At 48.5% G+C, this 19,035-nt stretch overlaps 1 protein-coding gene across 9 annotated transcripts in view; it reads left to right on the top strand.

Moving 5' to 3' along the window:
* Positions 1-19,035, top strand: part of MAG (myelin associated glycoprotein) — a 76,648-nt gene that overhangs the window by 53,469 nt on the left and 4,144 nt on the right. For 7 of the 9 annotated variants that reach the window (XM_083515238.1, XM_083515243.1, XM_083515241.1 and 4 more), the window contains 7 exons: positions 3,536-3,904; positions 5,842-6,138; positions 7,155-7,412; positions 8,240-8,500; positions 9,928-10,215; positions 11,201-11,297; positions 14,652-14,751. In XM_083515238.1, coding sequence (XP_083371364.1) covers positions 3,536-3,904; positions 5,842-6,138; positions 7,155-7,412; positions 8,240-8,500; positions 9,928-10,215; positions 11,201-11,297; positions 14,652-14,751 — 1,670 coding nt within the window. Of the gene's footprint in view, positions 1-3,535; positions 3,905-5,841; positions 6,139-7,154; positions 7,413-8,239; positions 8,501-9,927; positions 10,216-11,200; positions 11,298-14,651; positions 14,752-15,901; positions 15,938-19,035 lie in introns of all 9 variants that reach the window. The other 2 variants (XM_083515246.1, XM_083515239.1) reach the window with 1 other exon arrangement.

The following is a 19,035-nucleotide window of genomic DNA, read 5'->3' as shown; positions in this document are numbered from 1 at the left end:
TGGCTGGGTTTCCCCAGCCACTCTAGGCGGCTCCCAACAGAATATTAAAAACACAATAAAACACCAAACATTAAAAACTTCCCTAAACAGGGCTGCCTTCAGATGTCTTCTAAAAGTCAGATAGTAGTTTATTTCCTTGACATCTGATGGGAGGGCGTTCCACAAGGCAGGTGCCACTACTGAGAAGGCCCTCTGCCTGGTTCCCTGTAACCTCACTTCTCGCAGTGAGGGAAGTGCCAGAAGGCCCTCAGAGGTGGACGTCAGTGTCCTAAGTAGCTGCATCTGCCTTCAGCCAGGAGAGCAGCCTCAGTTAAAAATCCCCAGCCTGCTTTAACATGCATTGGCTCTGATGAAGCAGGAGGAGACTGTGGTCCCACTAGGGCTTCTGAGTGGAGGTCAGAGGTGGGGCAACACAATCTCCTTGGGTGCTCATATTATGAGCTCCTCAAGTGCCCATGCTACTGAGTTAGTATGAGCATCCAGGGCTTGTTCAGAGGGCAGCTTCTTCTCTCTCCCTGAACCCCTGCCCTTATTCAACCCTGAGACCATCACAGACACTGGATCATAACCAGTACACACCTACTCCAGATTGTGTACAGTGATTGAAGGTCCTGGCTCACCTAACTTATGTGACAGCCCCCTCAGTTACCCTGTTTAGAAGTCTACTGAGGAGCGACTGCGTTATTTGACTAAGTTGGAAGAAATCCAGCAGGGAGCTTGTTGGTTTCCTTATGGGCCCTTTCCCTTTCTCCCCCTCACTCCAACATTGTGTAGGTAGATCCAGACAGATCTTTGCCGAGTGATGGAATTAATTTTCACCTTTTTTGTTCTTTTGGCCATTACCCATAGCCTCATTTGCTATGAAAATCAAAGGAAGCTGTGTTGATCCAGGAAAGGGGGGGGGGAATCAAAATTCCCACAGTTGGACATGGAATGCCTTTATAGGACCAGTCCACACAGTAACAAGCACAGGCTTTCAAGTTCTCCAAAACTCTCCATTGGGCTGGATGTTATATACAGCAGGAGGGAAGAGGGAGAGAATTAAAAAAGAGTTTCCCCCAAATAGCCTAGACATTGTAAGGTTGTCATATTTCAAAAAGTGAAAATCCGGACACAAAAGTTGTTGAGGTGTTGTTGTTGTTTTTTGCAAAGTCATTGGGCTTTATCTAGTTCTTGAGCTATTTTTAAGGAAATTCACCGAAATCTACATTTCCGACATGGGTCGCCATACCTCTGCATTTTCATGGACATTTTTAGCAATTTCCACCCGGACACTGTTTCTGATGGCCGAATCCTGGCTACGTCTGGGAAATTCCAGATGTATGGCAACCCTACCATAAGGTCTGTATCTATTACATTGGTCTCAAAATGAAGGTAGCCAGCTTGTTTGGATACAGTTGCTTCCAAGCAATCTATCAGTAGCGGATGGTGTATTGGGCTGCTGGCGCTTACCTGACCTCCCAGCAACTTAGTCACTGCTGTTTACGTGGAGAGAGAGAGGCGGTGGGGAAGTCAGTGCAGTGCAGTTGCACCGGCGGAGCCAATGCAGAACTCCTACCAGTGTGTTTGCATCATGTTGATCTTCCCACTGCCTCTCCCCTCTCTCTCCCTGTCGATAAGTACAGAAACTCAGTTGTCAGGAGGTTAGGTGAGCAGTGTCACCGCACCCCACCAGCTGCCACTGCAATTTGTTTATTCATCCTGATTTCTTTGCACAAAGTTTGTGGGGAGGTTATGCTTTGTTGGCTTGCCTATTTGAGCATTCGTTTTGTTTGTGGGCAGGTTATAAGACGCCGTGTCAAGCGATTGCTTTCCCACACTTTCCAGTGCATTTCCCTGGCACGTTCCTTACCGCAAAAAGTTCGGTTTTTTTTACAGAAGCGGATTTGTTGCGCAGGAGTGCCAAATCCACTTCCGTTGCGCAGCCTAACTTTGCCGGTATGCAACTGAGTCCCACCTGCAAAAATAGCCACACTCTGGAGGTGCCCTTAGTCTTCCTTAGGTGCTGCTGCAAATTGTAGGGTTTGCCTAAAATTCCGGGACAAGGAAGCAATGCCTGAACCCCCATTTTTGGAAACGGTTATCTAGACCTGTCTCCAGCATTAAGCAAAGGCAGAGAGAGAGAGAGAGAGAGAGAGAGAGAGAGAGAGAGAGAGAGAGAAACATAGCAATCTTTATTTGAGCAAAGCTGGAGATTAATTTTAGGTAGTGTTATAGGTAAATGTAGAGAGTGAATCAGCTGAAGTGATTGAGCATTTGCCTCAAAAAGTAAAGCTCCTCTTCAGGTGATAGAAAATTGCCTTCCATTGCTTGTAGATTCTGCTTCCAAACAGAGAAATCCTGTTTTCTCTTTAAGGCACATAAAAATCAAAGAAAGCCTTTTTGGGCCCAGTAGGGGATATGATTTGCATGCACGTTCAATCCCCATCATCTCTGGATAGGGCTGGAGAAGGCTCTTCTCCAAAACCCTGAAGAGCCTCTGCCCATTCATATAGACCAGACTTTCCCAACCTGCCACCTTCCAGGTGTTTTGGACTCTTATCAAGCCCAGCCATCACAACCAACCATCGGAGATTATGAGAGCTGTTGTCCCAAACACCAGCTAGACAGTCCTAAGCTAGACAGACCAGGGATGGAGAACCTGCAGATTTCCAGTAGTTGCTGAACTCTGACTCCCATCATTCCCAGCCACGATAGCCAGTGATCCGGACAAATGGGATCTGTAGCCTTCTGGGCCACAACTTCCCCATCCCTGAGATAGGCTAGTGGCTCGATTTAGGCCACGTTCACACCATATATTTAAAGCGTTATGCTGCCGCTTTAAACACTCATGGCTTCCCCCAAAGAATTCTGGGAGCTGCAGTTTCTTATGGTTGCTGAGAGTTCTTAAGAGACCCCTATTACCCACCAAAAGCTGTCAATCCCTCTTCAAAGAAACTCTGGAAACTTGTCACTCTGCGATGGGAACAGGAGACGTCCAATAACTCTCAGCACCTTTAACAAACTATAATTCCCAGAATCCTTTGAGGGAAGCTGCAACTGTTCAGAGTGATATGCCACTGCTTTAAATGTTTGGTGTGAATGTGGCCTTGGTCTAGAGAAGCTTCCTAAATGCTATGTACGTATATACAGTCGTACCTTGGGTTACAGACGCTTCAGGTTACAGAGGCTTCAGGTTACAGACTCCGCTAACCCAGAAATAGTACCTCAGGTTAAGAACTTTGCTTCAGGATGAGAACAGAAATCGCACAGCGGCAGTGGGAGGCCCCATCAGATAAAGTGGTACCTCAGGTTATGAACAGTTTCATGTTAAGAACAGACCTCCAGAACGAATTAAGTTCTTAACCCGAGGTACCACTGTATTAGCAAGTGGAAACAAGGCTGCTATAGGTAGGAATAGAGACTTACGGTGCTGCAGCAGCGATTCAGCCTTGAAAGCAGGACGTGCAGGGGAGCATTCCCGCAAGACATACAAAGCAGGGGAGGAGAGAGGTGGCCTTCTCTTCATGGCTTCCTCTGCGTCTCTCTCTCACAGGGGTCCTGGCTGGTCCATGGAGCGCCTGGATGCCTGAGCACATGTCCGCCTTCGAGGGCACCTGCGTCGTCATCCCTTGCCGCTTCAGCTACCCTGACGAGCTTCGCCCGTCGGCCGTGCACGGCATCTGGTACTTCAACAGCCCTTACCCCAAGAACTACCCACCCGTGGTCTACAAATCCCGCACCAACATTGTCCACGAGAGCTACTTGGGGCGCACCCGCCTGCTGGGAGAGCTGAACTTCCGCAACTGCACGCTGCAAATCTCCCGCCTCAGCCCCGAGCTCACCGGCAAATACTACTTCCGCGGGGACTTGGGAGGATACAATCAGTACACGTACCCTGAGCACTGCAACCTGGAGATCATCAGTGAGTACCAAGCCAGGCCTGCTCTAATTCTCTTTTTCTGGAGAAGGGGGCCTTTGTGCGCCGTTTTATAGAACAAATACATCTCTGCCAGACTGTGCTTCTTGTGTGTGCTGACTTGCCTCTTAATCAGCCCAGGGAGAGGCAAGTCAGGCAAGTGAAGGGCCAGGTGCTTCCCTCTCCTCTCCTACACCACTGTCTCCCAGAACCAGGAGGGGAGTGAAATGGGAGGAGCAGGGGAAGTTGTCATGCAGGCATAGTCTCCGGCTGCATGCCCACAGCCCATCAGGGGAAGCTACATAAACCAGTGGAGGAGGAGCTGTCCCCTGTAGCTGCAACTGCAGACCTGAAAATATCTGCCTAGACACTAGATTCGTGTGTGTCAGGATGCTATCAGCAGCCCCCAGCTGGTTGCCCAGGAAAGTATAAATACAAGGAAAAGTTTCTTACCATCATTTTTCATTTCAGTCTTTACAGAGAGAGGCTGTAGAACCCAGCCTCTTGGATAATGGCGTTGTCCCAAGTGAATCTCCACCCCCTCCGTCTCTCCCATTTCCCACTTCTATGGGTGCTGCTACGTGCCCTCTGTCTTCAAGCTCTTTGCTCTCCTACTTTTAAGGCTCGCCGAGTTCCGTGAGATGGAGGGTCTGGGATGCTTTCTAATGACAACGTGTCAGCTGGGTGTTGTTCCGGCTGTCCCGTGATCGCCCAACATTTCTCCTCATCTGCCTCTGAGCTGTGACCTCCCTCAAACCCCTGTTGTCAATCTAGACTGTCTTCCTCTTCCTCCTCCCTAGAAGGGTCAGGATGCAGAGGCAGTCTCCACCATTCCTCCTCTGCCCAGTCCCTGACAGTGTTCATCCCCCCTGAGTTCTTCAAGGGGAGCACTGAGATGTGGGAGGAGGAGCCTGTCTGGTTGTAAGCAGGTTGTAAGCAGGAAGGCTCAGAGGAATCAAGGCTGAGGCTGGTGGGGCAGTGCCCCATTCACCCCGGCCGACCAGCCTCCACTGTTGGTGTCTCTTTTCTTTTCTTAAATTTTATTTATACTTTTCAGATATATACATTTCACTGATTTTACAATCATTTTGACATTTTAAAACTTGACTTCTTCCCCCTCTTTCTGCGGTTCCTTAAATTTATTTTTAATATCTTCTGCATATCCATATGAACATAACTTACTCATTTATTTATCTTCTTTAAATATATACTCTTATATAGCTGTAGGTTATAACAATAATCCTGCCAATGTTTTTTATCTGTTTACAATTTATCTTTAAATATTCAATAAACCATTTCCATTCTTTTATAAAAAGTTTGTTATCTTGATTTTACTCTTCCGGTAAGTTTCGCCATTTCTGCATATTCCATAAGTTTTTGTATCCATTCTTCCTTTTCTGGGACTACTTCTTCTTCTTCTTTCCATTTTTGGGCAAGTAACATTCTTGCCGCTGTAGTCACATACATAAATAAATTTCTATACAATTTAGGTAGTTTTATCACAGAGCCTAGGACTTGCCCATCAGAAGGTTGGTGGTTCGAATCCCCGCGATGGAGTGAGCTCCCGTTGCTCAGTCCCTGCTCCTGCCAACCTAGCAGTTCGAAAGCACATCAAAGTGCAAGTAGATAAATAGGTACCGCTCCGGTGGGAAGGTAAACGGCGTTTCCGTGCGCTGCTCTGGTTCACCAGAAGCGGCTTAGTCATGCTGGCCACATAACTAAGCTGTACACCGGCTCCCTTGGCCAATAAAGCGAGAGGAGTGCTGTAACCCCAGAGTCAGCCACGACTGGACCTAATGGTCAGGGGTCCCTTTACCTTTACCTATCACTATAATTCCCAAGAGAAAGGCTTCTGGGTTTTTTTTTACAAATGTTATTTTAAGCATCCTTTTCACTTCACTGTATATCATTTCCCATTGGTATCTCTTTTCAACTCCCCACAGACAAACCCACCATTGTAAGCCCCCCAGAAGTGGTGGAAGGGACCGAAGTGGAGCTGCGCTGCGTGGTGCCGGATAACTGCCCTGACATGAAGCCCATCATCACGTGGATGAACCACGAGAACCTGGCTGAGCACTCAGTCTACGCGCAGGTGGAAGAGGAAGGCGGCACCTGGTCCCTCGTCTCCCTGCTCAAATTCATGCCGTCGCGCGAGAACCACGGGCACGAGCTGGGCTGCAAAGTCACCTACTCCAACACCACTTTTGAGTTTGATGGGTTTACTACCTTGGATGTCAAATGTGAGTCGGGGTTCCGAAGCGGCTGTTGATACGTTCATCTCCCTAGGTCTCAAGGTGGAGAACAGGCCTTGCCACCTCTTCTTTTTATCCTCACAGCAACCAGGGCCGGCCCACCCATGAGGCAAGGGGAAACGACTGCCTCAGGCGGCAGCATCCACAGGGGCAGCAGATCCGGCCTTCGAGGAACGCATTGCCCGCTGTTGCTGCTACCACTGCTGTGCTAAACAGTGGTCTCTTTTGTTGCACTCCTTGGAGGCTGGATCTGCTGCCATCTTGGCAGCTCCCTGCAATGACGCCTCCGCAACGGCTTCTTGGTGAAGAGGAGGTGATGGTGGTCTCCCGCCACCCTTGTTTCCAATGTAGATCTTCATTCCGCTTTTGTTCCTGATGTAGATCTTCACTCACCCGTTCTTCCCTAGCCTGGGGGCGGGGACACCATTTTGTGCTTTGCTTCAGGCACAAAAAAGTTTTGGCTGGCCCTAACAACAGCCCTGTGAGGTAGACTACGCTGTGAGATACTAGCTGGCCCAAGGTCACCCAGTGGGCTTTGGGGAGGTGGGGGGGGTGAACCCAGGTCTCCTAGGCCCTAGTGGGCACTATAACCACTACAACACATGGGCTCTCGGCCACATTTTCACGCTAGAGGACCTCTGGAACCAGGGATGTTTGCTCAATCTACATCAAGTCCCCATGTTCTGCAATGAGGGAGGGCCTGTTGAATTGCTTCTACACTGGGAGTCTTTAATGTCTTTTGAAGCCCATAAACAAACCTTGGCAGACCCACACCGTAGATTGAAAGCACATCCAATGCACATGACTTTCCCCAGATAATCCTGGGAACTGTAGTTCCCTCAGGATGCTGGGAATTGCCATTCAGGGAAGGGAAAACTACTGTTCCCATGAATCTTTGGGGGAAGTCGTGTGCTTTAAACGCATGGTGCAGATAACCCTGGTTACTGCATGGAGAAACCAGAGCACCTCCCTGAGGCTGATCTCTTTTTGGCTTTCTTCCACAGACCCGCCCCGCATTCTGCAGGCGAACTCCTCCGTGGAGGTCATTCAGGGCTCGCATGTGGTGCTGGTGTGCTCTGTGGACAGCAGCCCCATGGCCTTGATCTCGTGGCTCCGAGAAGACGAAATTCTGCACGAGGACATGGCGGGAAGCCTCACGCTCCACCTGGACAACATCACCCACCTGCAGGACGGCATCTATACTTGCGCAGCCGAGAACATTTATGGCAAGGACAACCATTCCCTGGCCTTGGCTGTGCTGTGTAAGTACCCAGTCCTGAAGCCCTGAAGCCAATTCGGGGGGTGGGCGGGGGGGGGAGGCCTGCACTGCAATGTAACCCCAAACTTTGCAGCAGGAAATGAGAGGCTCACTTTCAGGCATCTAGACCTCAAGTCTTTTATTTAGTCTGAATGTTTCTATACCACTTCTCCACAATGAAAAAAAAGCAGTTTATTGGGGGTTTTCAGAACACATACACACCAAACTTCATTAACGGCCATATATATAGCTAAATATAATAATTTTATAAAATAGCAAAATACATATGATAAATACATTATAGTTATAATATACTGTATTTTTCTGTCTATAAGACACCCCCATGTATAAGATGCCCCCTAATTTTTGACATTATTTTTAGGGGGGGAAACTAGTCTTATACAGTGGTGCCCCGCAAGACGAATGCCTCGCAAGACGGAAAACCCGCTAGACGAAAGGGTTTTCCGTTTTGGTGGTGCTTCGCAAAACGAATTTCCTATGGGCTTGCTTCGCAAGACGAAAATGTCTTGCGAGTTCCTGCGGGGTTCCCCCCCCCTTTTTTCCCAAGCCGCTAAGCCGCTTAACAGCTGATCCGCTAAGCCGCTTATCAGCTGATCCGCTAAGCCCTCTAAGCCGCTAATAGTGCTAATCCGCTAAACCGCTAATAGCCGTGCTTCGCAAGACGAAAAAACCGCAAGACGAAGAGACTCGCGGAACGGATTCTTTTCGTCTTGCGAGGCACCACTGTACACAGGAAAATACGGCACTTAATATTTTTACTATGTGTTCCTTTGGTGGAAAAGACGGCTTTTGGTTGTTTCCCCCTCCCAGATGCCCCTTGGAAGCCTGTGGTGAACGCCTCTGTGGTGGCCGTGGAGGGAGAGCCGGTCACCATCCTGTGCAGCTCGCAGAGCAACCCTGAGCCCATGATCACCATCTTCAAGGACAAGAAGCCCATGGCCATGGGCGTCTACCAGAACCAAGTGGCTCTGGAGTTTGAGTCTGTGACGCACGAGGACGACGGGGAATACTGGTGCACGGCAGAGAACCAGTTTGGCCAGCGCAGCACTGCCTTCAACCTCACCGTTGAATGTGAGCACTCGCCTGGGGGCCCCAGAAACTCTTGTGGGACATAAATGTGTTTTGGGTGGTGTCCAACTGTGGCACCTCATTTGCTCAGTGGAATTCTGCTCATGCAAGCAGGATTATTCATTCCACTCCCCTCCCCCCACATATCAGCCCCCAAGCCTCATTCTGCCTTGCTGTAGGGCCACCACCATATTCTGGACTGATGCCAGCAGCTCTGACCCAGTTCTTCTGGGGGCTCACATCTGTCAACCTCTGGCTCGGAGGTCTCCCAGTCTCTAGTAGCAGCTTCAGAGCCTTGATGCTGGTCTAGTGCCCTGTCCGATGCCTTTGCTGGAGACTCTGCAGTCTCTGACTCCCGAGTCTTGACTGCAGGTGGTCATTACAGCTGGCCCCTTACCTATGGTGGCATGTCTGTGCCACCATAGGACAGCCCCTGGCGTCCTGACACAGGCTTTTGCTTGTGGGCCCACCCAGCCACCCAAAGGAGCATGTGCAGTCCAGCAAAACAACGGGACTAATCTGCTGTTGCACCTCCACCTCTTTCACAAGGACGTAAGAAGTGCCTGCTGGGCCAAACCAGTGGCCCGTCTAGTCCAGTGTCCTCTTCTCACAGTGGCCAAGCAGATTCCTATGGGAAGTCTGCAAGCGGGACTCCAGCACAAGAGCACTCCTCCCTCTTGCAGTTTCCAGCACCTGGTATTCAGAAGCAAGGCTGCCTCCAACACATAGCTGTCAACTTACAGATTTGAAAATAAGGGACTAGCAGCCTTGAAAATAAGGGATCAGCAGCCAAAATAAGGGATTTTGCTGTTGTAAAGAGTTACATGCATTGGTAGGATTGACAGATGCTGTCAATCTGGCATGAGGCGGTTGCGGTGCCGCCGCGGCCGCTGAAGCGCCGCCCTTCTGCATCCCTCCCCGTCCCCTCCTCTTCCTCCTCCCTCAGGCCACCTCCTCAGCTGCCACCACCGCTGCTGCCTCCGGGCTCACAGGCGGCATGGGCAAGAGTCTCTCTCCTTTCCCCACCTCTTGGGCGGGGAAGGGCCGATGGAACTCCTTGCACCAGGACGACGGCACCAGCGCGCTCTCTCGTGGCGGAGGACCAAGAGCCGCTGCTTCCCTCCCGAGCCGGGCGAGCATGAAACCCGGGAAATTTAAGGGACATCATCAATAAGGGACAGCAGCAGGACACGGCACTGGGATAAGGGAGTTTCCCGCCAAATAAGGGACGGTTGACAGTTATGCTCCAATAGTGAAGGCAGAGCTTAGCCATCATGATTAGTAGCTATTGATAGCCTTCTCTTCCAGTCCTCTTTTAAAGCCATCCAGCTGGGTGGCAATTGCTGTCTCCTGTGGGAGTAGGTTCCGTAGATTAACAATGCACAGTGTGAAGAAGCATTCTCTCTCTTTCTCTCTCTCTCTCTTTGCAGTTGCTCCCCTTATCCTTTCGGACTCCAAGTGCACAGCCGCCCGGGACACTGTGAAGTGTATCTGTGCAGCCAAATCCAACCCGGAGGCTGTGATCACCTTTGAGCTCCCCACACGCAACGTGACGGTGAACGAGACCGACCGGGAGTTTGTGTACTCGCAGAAGACCGGCTACATTGTCACCAGCATCCTGACCTTGCAGAGGGAGGTGGACTCCCAGCTTTACATCGTCTGCTCAGCCAGGAACTTCTACGGCACCAGGAACCAGCAGCTGCAGTTCCACCACTCCAGTGAGGGCCCTTCCAGGCAACTGCCCCACCTTGGTCCCTGCAGCTCTCAAGAGGCTCATACCAGTCTTGTCCAGGGGTGGCGCTGTGGGGATGGATTTAGACACCAGGAGGGGACCTATTGTTTAGTTATTGTCCTTCCTTGCTCATGTGATTGAGATCAGCAGAATACCATCCTTTGCAGTTTAAACTTGGAAGCAAAGACAAGGTTGATTTTACCTTCTAGAAACAATAATCCAGGATGCTTTAAGGCAGACTGGATTTTCCCTCGTATTACCCCCTTTCAGCCACTTAAAAACCACCACCACACACTTCCAGCTGCTGGATGACTCAGCCGGTAGAGCATGAGACTCTTCATCTCATGGTTGTGGGTTCAAGCTACAGTTCTATGATTCCACACAGCTTTTGTGAAGAAGTAAAAGTAGTATTTACTTACATAATCTAGGTCTCGAAGCAGCAGTTGCAGTAGCAAAACAAAGGCAGGTTTATAACTAGTGTCTAAGTTACAAAAGTACAAAATGTAAGTTCAAAAATGGTGCCTGAGCTGCAGAGCTCAGATACGCACGTGTGGTCAGCTTGGAGGCATGGTGAAAGAAGAGAGATGCGCCCAGGCAGGAAGGAAGTATGTAGCGTTTCAGATTCCTGCCAAGGCAGACAAAGGAAGTGATCTCACAGAGTTCTCTAGCCAATTTTACAGGGAAAGTCTGTCAGCCTCAGCCCTACAGCGAAACATGAATTATTGGCTTGCGTGCAGTAATGTCCTGCAGGTTCTATACATTTCAGCCAAGCAGAAGGGGGCAAAGCAGGGCCTTGGGAGGCAGGTGACGACTGAGGAAGAGGTATAGCCTGTGGCGGGGGTGGGGAGTTAGCCCTAAGAACCAGCTAAAGAGGCCTGGGGGGCTGCATTTGCCCCTGCTCTGCTGAGACCAGAGCACTGGGACTATCTTGCCAACCCTGTGCATTTCTCTCTATTTTTTTAATTTTCCAGATAGTCTGATGTGGGCAAAAGTGGGGCCTGTTGGAGCGGTGGTAGCCTTTGCCATCCTCATAGCGGTCGTGTGTTATGTCAGCCAGACCAGGAAAAAGTAAGTTTTTTGTGGTGGGGGTGAACTCAAGCCCTCCCTCCTTCATATCACCTCATTTTCTTCCTGTAAGAAATCCAGACCCAAATTCAAATCTGGGAAAACATCACCAGAACCAGGGCCTTGTTTCCCCTGTTTTGCACCAAACACAGAAAACACACTCCCTCCCTCCCTCACTGCAGCCGTGTTCCTGGAGCCAATGGCTGCAAAATCAGCCAATTACCTTTTGACCATAGGAACCTAGAAATCTGCTTTATATTGTGTCCATCTAGCTTAGTATTGTCTACTCTGACTGGCAGGGACTCTCTAGGGTTTCAGACAGGGAGTCTTCTCCACTGTCCTGGGAGATGCTTCTAAATGCTCCACCACTTCCATAAGCCTCTGAAGGCACCTGCATCCCACAGAGGCTGCAGCTCTCTTGCACAAGTGAGAATGCTCCAGCCAGCATTGGCTACAGAGCTAAATAATAATAATAATAATAATAATAATAATAATAATAATAATAACAATTTTTTTTATTTATACCCCGCCCTTCCCGGTTCAAAAACCGGGCTCAGGGCAGCTAACAACAAATTTAAAACACTTAATTATAAAAGCAGCATAAAATACAGTATAAAAACATGAATAACAATAAAATTCAAAAATCAATTTAGGGGAAATAAGCATCCCCAGGGCTAGCTGGCTGAATTGGTCCTACTTGGGCCAGTGAGGAGGCCAGGGGAGAATTAGCTGTGGGGTCTCAGATTGGGTGATCGTCATAAAAGGGGAGGGGGAGGGAAGAGAAGCGAAATAAAAGATCAGGCTGAATTCAAATTAAAGGCCAGGTGGAATAGCTCTGTCTTACAGGCCCAACAGAAGGAGGTTAAATCCTGAAGGGCCCTAGTCTCATGGGACAGAGCATTCCACCAGGTCGGAGCCATCACTGAAAAGGCCCTGGCCCTGGTGGAGGATAGTGTGACTATATCCAGGGTGCTGACAGGCCTGGTCCAGCCTGCTGTGAATCAGTAAGTTTCACTGCTGCGGGCAGCTTCTGCTGAGCCTTCAGCTCTGATGAGACAGGGCAGGTTCTCTCTATTCACGGTTTGTGCAAACAGTGGCTTCGCATGATCTCTGAGCCCACGACTACAGTCTCTACAGATGTCCTGGGATGTGTGAAACTGCCACCACATCTCAAACACCGCAGGCAGAGGTTTCGCATGACTTGTGGTTTGCTCCTGCAAGACCTTCCACTGAAGGAAGTTCATGTATTGAGGGGCACGTCACTGTTTCACACATTCACCTCTGGAGAGTGGGGCGAGGGGCAATGTTTGCCACTCAACTTCCATTAAAACACATAAGGACATAAGCACAGCCCTGCTGGATCAGGCCAATGGCCCAGCTACTCCAGCACCCTGTTCTCGCAGAGGCCACCCCTATGCTTGTTGGAAGTTGAGGCGCAACTCAGCTTGCTCAGAAGGGTCTGCCTGGGGTAAAGGCAGATAGAGTGTGAAACCTCCAGGTTCCTAAACTGTCTCCGCCTCTTTGATCTCTCTGCTGACCTGCCCACAGAGGTCAAAGGGATATGTGTTAAATTGTGTCCTCTCAGGGTTCTGAGAGTTGTCAGGAGACCCTCTCATCACCTCCTAGAACTACAGTTCCCAGAGTGGCCTAACAAGCACTGCCTCTTTCCAATTCTCTCACAATTTTTATCTGGACCTTCATTGGTCGAGGTCCCCTTGGATGTATCTTCCGAGAACAAAGTGGCAAGAATGATTTCTCTGTTTCTCCACCTAGTTAGTTATCTAGGACTAGAGAACTCCTACCTATCAAATATGTACTTTCCTTAATAAAAAATAAACTTCCTTATGGTGTACTAAGTCCCAGCCTTAAGACCTTCCAATTCAAGTTGTGCTCCAAGCAAGGATTCATTTCATTAACGTCTGCTGTTGCGTGCAAACTCCAGTGTGCTAACACAACTAGGGCTTGCCAAGTCAGACATCATGCTAAACCGTCATTAAGCTTCCTTAACCATAGCCTGGTGTGTTATCTGAACTGAGCCCCAAAGTGAGGGATATACCTATGTAAACTTTCCCTAAACCATGGCTCAGTGATAGAGCACATCCTTTGCATGCAGAAAGTCTCAGGTTCTACTCCCTGCAGGTAATAGGTAAAGGTAAAGGACCCCTGGACGGTTAAGTCCAGTCAAAGGCATCTATGGGGTTGCGGCGCTCATCTTGCTTTCAGGCCGAGGGAGCTGGTGTTTGTCTTCAGACAGCTTTCCAGGTCATGTGGCCAGCATGACTAAACCACTTTGGGCGCAACAGAAAACCAGAGCGCACGGTTTCTGTGACGGAAACCAGAGCGCACGGAAATGCCGTTTACCTTCTTGCCACAGTGGTACCTATTTATCTACTTGCACTGGTGTGCTTTTGAACTGCTAGGTTGGCAGGAGCTGGCACAGAGCAATGGGAGCTCACCCCATCACGGAGATTGACCTTCCAATCGGCAAGCCCAAGAGGCTCAGTGGTTTAGACCACAGTGCCACCCGTATCCCTTCATCACCAACATGGGCTGGGAGAGACTCCAGACTCTGAAACCCTGGAAATCTGCTCCCAGTTGAGACAGCTGATTCTGGGCTAGATAAGCCAATGGTCTGAATCAGTATATGGGTGCTTCCTGTGTTCCTAAACTGGATGTTCCCAGTTTCATTTGCAGTGCAGCCAAGAAGATACTGAGAGTCTCTGTGGCTTCCCAACAAACAATATAATCTAAGAAACAAATTAGCACTCCTATTATTCCCTTAGTGGAATTTTAGAACCCAGTCCACAATCCAATTAAATGCAAGTAATTGGATTCAAAATTATTTCAGTCCCACTGCAATCAGCGAATAATACAATTTTGAAAACAAAACAAAACCCAAAACTTGAATTTCCTGCCCATCACCCACTGAGGACAAGATTATTAAAGAAATACTGACAAACAGAAGATAATTGAGGATTTGCAAATAGTAGAAAGATTGGATCGTTTATCCTGGCTGGAGATGATTGCCAAAATAGCTATCAGGCCTTGAATATGGAAGTGCACTTATCAAAGCTGTCAGATAATCCATTGGTTAATTAATGAATTGTTTACTAATCACTCATCAGCTGTGATTGCAAATCTGAAACTCATCATGCTAATGAAAGAAGCCGCTTGGGATTCTGACTGATTTACATTATATAGCCTGGTGCCAAAATAATAACAATAAGAATAATAATTTATTTTTTATATGCTGCCCATCTGACTGAGATGCCCCCAAATGGAGGTGTTGGCTGGAAACATGGACAGAGTTTAACATTATAAGTCTTTGTCACTTCCTTATTTTATTATTATTCCCAGGAAAAGTATGAATGAAAGTTCGAGTTTCATGCAAACAGAAAACCCTCCTGTCGCCTACAGCGGAGACTACAGGACTCCTGGCCATCTGGAGAAATCAGAGGTACTGATAAGAGGGAGGGTGATGGGGGTGTCCCATGTCCCCTTTTGGAAGCAATATGCCTCTGCTGGGCATCTCAGGTGGGGAAAGTGCTGCTGTGATCTCGCCCGGGCTTGTGGGCTTCCCTTTTCATAGAATTGTAGAGCTGGAAGGGATCACGAGGGTCATCTAGACCAACCCCCTGCAATGCAGGAATATTTTGCCCAAAGCGGGGCTCAAGCCCACACCCCTGAGATTAAGAGCCCCGTGCTCTACTGACTGAGCCGTCCCTTCAGTCAATGAGACACCATCCCTTGAACATCTGGTTAGCCACTGCGAGAACCGGCCATGCAGAGAGACATTAAGCGAAGGAAGGAAAATGTGAAGGTTTCTTTCTCCCTCCCTTGTGATCTGGCAATGGGTATTTGGAGGAGAGAGAGAAAAAGAATAGTTTAGGAAAGAGCCTCGTTTGGATTGCCAGAAAAGATTGGCGGTGGGGAACCATAGCTGCATGCAGAAGCAAAAATGAGCAAACGTCCTCTTTTTAACTTGTAACACGTTTTGAGTTATTCATGTGAGAGCGAGTGCGGGTTATTTCCTGCAGCAGAATCTTGCTATTGTTCAATAAAATGGGGGAAAGGAGGAACCTGGGGAGGGACTGTGAGTCAACACGAAGCAAGTCAGCTTGTAAAAATGGAGGCAATCAATTTTAAATCAAAGCAGACAGAGAATTGTAGCGTTGGAAGGGACCACGAGGGTCATCCAGTCCAACCCCTTGCAATGCACAAGTCTTTTGCCCAGCGTGGCCCTAAGATTTGGAACCTCATGCTCTACTGACTATCCCTGGGAAGAAAGATTGCTTGTTAGGCCGCTCTGGGAGCTGTAGTTCTAGGAGGGGGAATAGAGGGTCTCCTGCGGACTCTCAGCACCCTTAACAAACTACAGCTCCCAGAATCCTTTGGGAGGGGGAAGCCATGGATGTTTAAGGTGGTATCACAGCGCTTCAAATGGAGGGTGTGAACGTCCCCAAACTGTGCCCCACGGCTCAGATCTGCCTGTCTCCCAAGATGGGGCCCCAAACCCAGCTATCTCACCTTGCCTCATGGCAGGGCTGATTCTAGGGTTAGCCTTCCTCAGTCAGGTCACTAGTGACTGCTGTTCCTTTTCTAATAAGGAGATCTGCTCCCTGGAGAGCCACTGACCTGGGCAGGTAAGTATGGACCTCTCCATCCATGTGCATAACACCATCCTTTTTGTGTATATGGCATCCGGGCCTTAGAAAACAGAATTCTCCTGGTTTGGACTGAATGGGGGGGGGGGTGGATGCAAGTGTTTCTGGTCAATGCTGCTACCACCAGGCAGCTGGTTTCTGATCAGATCAGACAAGGCAGGGTTGATGTCAGTCAATTCTGGTGTCTGTTCTAACAGAGGGTGCTTTCAGGTGCATGGCGCTTACATCGCTTTTATGTCTTGCATTTCCTATGTGCATCAATTGGCGTCAGTATGTACCGCTAGTGACTGGTGCTTTGTGGTAGGAGGCAGGGAGGCCAACAGTAGGTGGCACCAGAGAGCCAATGACACGGGAGGACTGGTTGGGCAGTGCCCCCATTTGCCCAATTGAACCAGCCTCCTAATATACCTCCATTGATTATGGGGAAGGCCAATTTGTGTGGATGGCTTTTAAAAAGGAAACACAGACCTTCCAAGCGTCCCTATTTTCCAGGGACAATCCTGGATTTGCAGAAGCCATCTCGGTTTCTGATTGATCCTGGAATGTCCCGCTTTTCCTTACAAGGTCCCTATTTTCAGTGGAGAAATGTTGTGGGGTATGGAGTCATGTGACCCCTGAGCCAAGGAGATAAGTAACTATACAACCTTTAGAAGACATTTGAAGGCAGCCCTATATAGGGAAGGTTTTTTTAATGTTTAATGCTTTATTATGTTTTTATATATGTTGGAAGCTGCCCAGAGTAGCTGGGGCAACCCAGTCAGATGGGTGGAAAATTATTATTATTATTATTATATTATTATTATTATTATTATTATTATTATTATTATTATTATTATTATTATTATTGAATAGGACATCCCTATTTTCATCGGAGAAATGTGGAAGGATATGTGCATGTTCTGGCTTAATCTAGGTCAGATCTTTGCTGGAAGGGGGTCTTTATGTCATTGAAATTCTACTCAGTATTGATCCAGAGCAGTACTCCAACGTATAGTTAGCAGAGTAAAACTTAAACACGTTGCAGGATTCCCAAAAAATAGACCAGAGGCAATTATATTTCATCCAGCAGAGCTTTACTGCTACTGAAGGCAAATGAGCATAATGGCCACAAATCCGAAACATTCAGGATTGGCACTGTCCATAAGAAATCCAGTTGCAGCAGACTTAACTTAAAGTTACAATAACTTCTAATAAGTCTACCTTAAAACTAAGCATACTATGTACAGAACACCACACCAGAAGGAAAAGAGATAGAAAGAGAAAGTGAAACCTAGGCTCCCTCTGGCCTTACTTTTATAGTCAGCATGACCTTGACAGAAAGAGATAACAGAACCAGTTTAAGCCAGCTGTACTCAGCTTCTCTGAAGGAAAAACCCAAATATAGTGGTACCTCGTGTTACGGACAGGATTTGTACGGAGGCCCGTCTGTAATGTGAAAAGCCCGCAACTGGAAGTGCCGTGTCTGCACAGGCGTGCGACGCGATTTGGCTCTTCTGCACATGCGCAAAGCGCAATTTAGTGCTTCTGCACATGTGTGAGTGGTGAAACCCGGAGGTAACCCATTCCGGTACTTCCAGGTTGCTGCAGGACGCAAGACAAAAACACGCAACCTGAAGTGAACATAACATGAGGTATTGTAGCCTTTCTAGGCCTTTTTAACCATGGATAGGAAATGTTGCACCCGAGCAGGGATGAAAAGAGTCAAAATGACACCAAGGGGTTAAATCCAGAGAAAGAGCTTTATTCTGCCATGGGGGGGGGGGGCAGAGGCACCTGTGTGATTCTGTCTTTCTTCAGTATGACTGTATCATGAACCTTCTGCTTGTTTCTTTCACACAAAGAAGCTCCCAGAATCCTCTGGAATTAATTAGAATAGGAAATATATCTACACATCAGTTCAATACTTTCTGTACTAAGAAATGCAAACTGAGACTTTAACCCTTGGCCCTGTTGCAGTCCTGATCTGGACTGGCACGTCCCATGCCTGCCTCTTTAAAAAAGCCAGTGATTCCATGTCTCGTTTCGCTCAAAAAGTGTCTTTCTGATTTGAAAACGGCCCTCTGCCTTGGTCTGTCTTGTGCAAACAGCTTCCACGTGTGTGCATGCATCATGGGAAGTCCTCGAGCCGCTTTCAATGTCGCTTGTGGAAACGCACCGGGTCGTTGGTGTCAAAGCTATGTGTTTCCTTGAGTGTGCCTCTGCAATGGCTTCCCCCAGGGTCTGTGTGTCTGTCCCTCCCAGGCGCTGTTAGGCCATTCCCTGCCCTTGCTTGCTTCTGTGACATGTAAACTTGTGGTGAAGACAATATGGGATATCTGTTTTCAATGGAAGGGCCCGATCCTGAAACATAAGAAGTTCATAAGAAACAGGAACAACGTGCCTCTGAACAGGTGCAGAGTGCATTTGGGCACCACCGAGTAACTGCAGTACTTTGGTTTCCACGTCACATGGTAGGGGTTCCAATATAGGCTTGATCTGCAGCACCTCCGTCGACCCTTGTAGCTTAACATACTGCTTGGGTAAATGGGTTGGTCGAAGCCAAAACATATACTGAACCAAGCGATTGGTCTATTTACCTGGGGGAGCAGTAGACCCTCAGGATGTTTCTGCATTGCACCTCCCATCATCTCCTGACCATTGGGCCACACTGCCTGGGGATGATGGGAGTCAGAGTCCAGCAATATCTGGGGAGCCACAGGCAGGGGTCAGTAAACTCTTTCAGCAGGGGGCCGGTCCACTGTTCCTCAGATCTTGTGGAGGGCCGGACTATATTCTTCTTAAAAAATATATGAACAAATTCCTATGCCCCACAAATAACCCAGAGATGCATTTTAAATAAAAGGACACATTCTACCCATGTAAAAACACGCTGATTCCCAGACCGTCCGTGGGCAGGATTGAGAAGGCGATTGGGCCGGATCCGGCCCCCGGGCTTTAGGTTGCCTACCCATGGCCACAGGTTTCCCCATCCTTGCTGTAAGAGAACGAATGTGTTTGTGTTGTCTTCCAAATAGCGAGTCTTCAGGATTTAAGCCCCCGCAGCAGTGAGTTCCGCAAATCCGAGGTGTGATCTGGGG

The sequence above is a fragment of the Podarcis liolepis genome (genome assembly GCF_965112155.1).
Source record: "Podarcis liolepis genome assembly, chromosome: 7".
NCBI lineage: Eukaryota > Metazoa > Chordata > Lepidosauria > Squamata > Lacertidae > Podarcis > Podarcis liolepis.
This window is presented reverse-complemented; position numbering and strand designations above follow the sequence as displayed.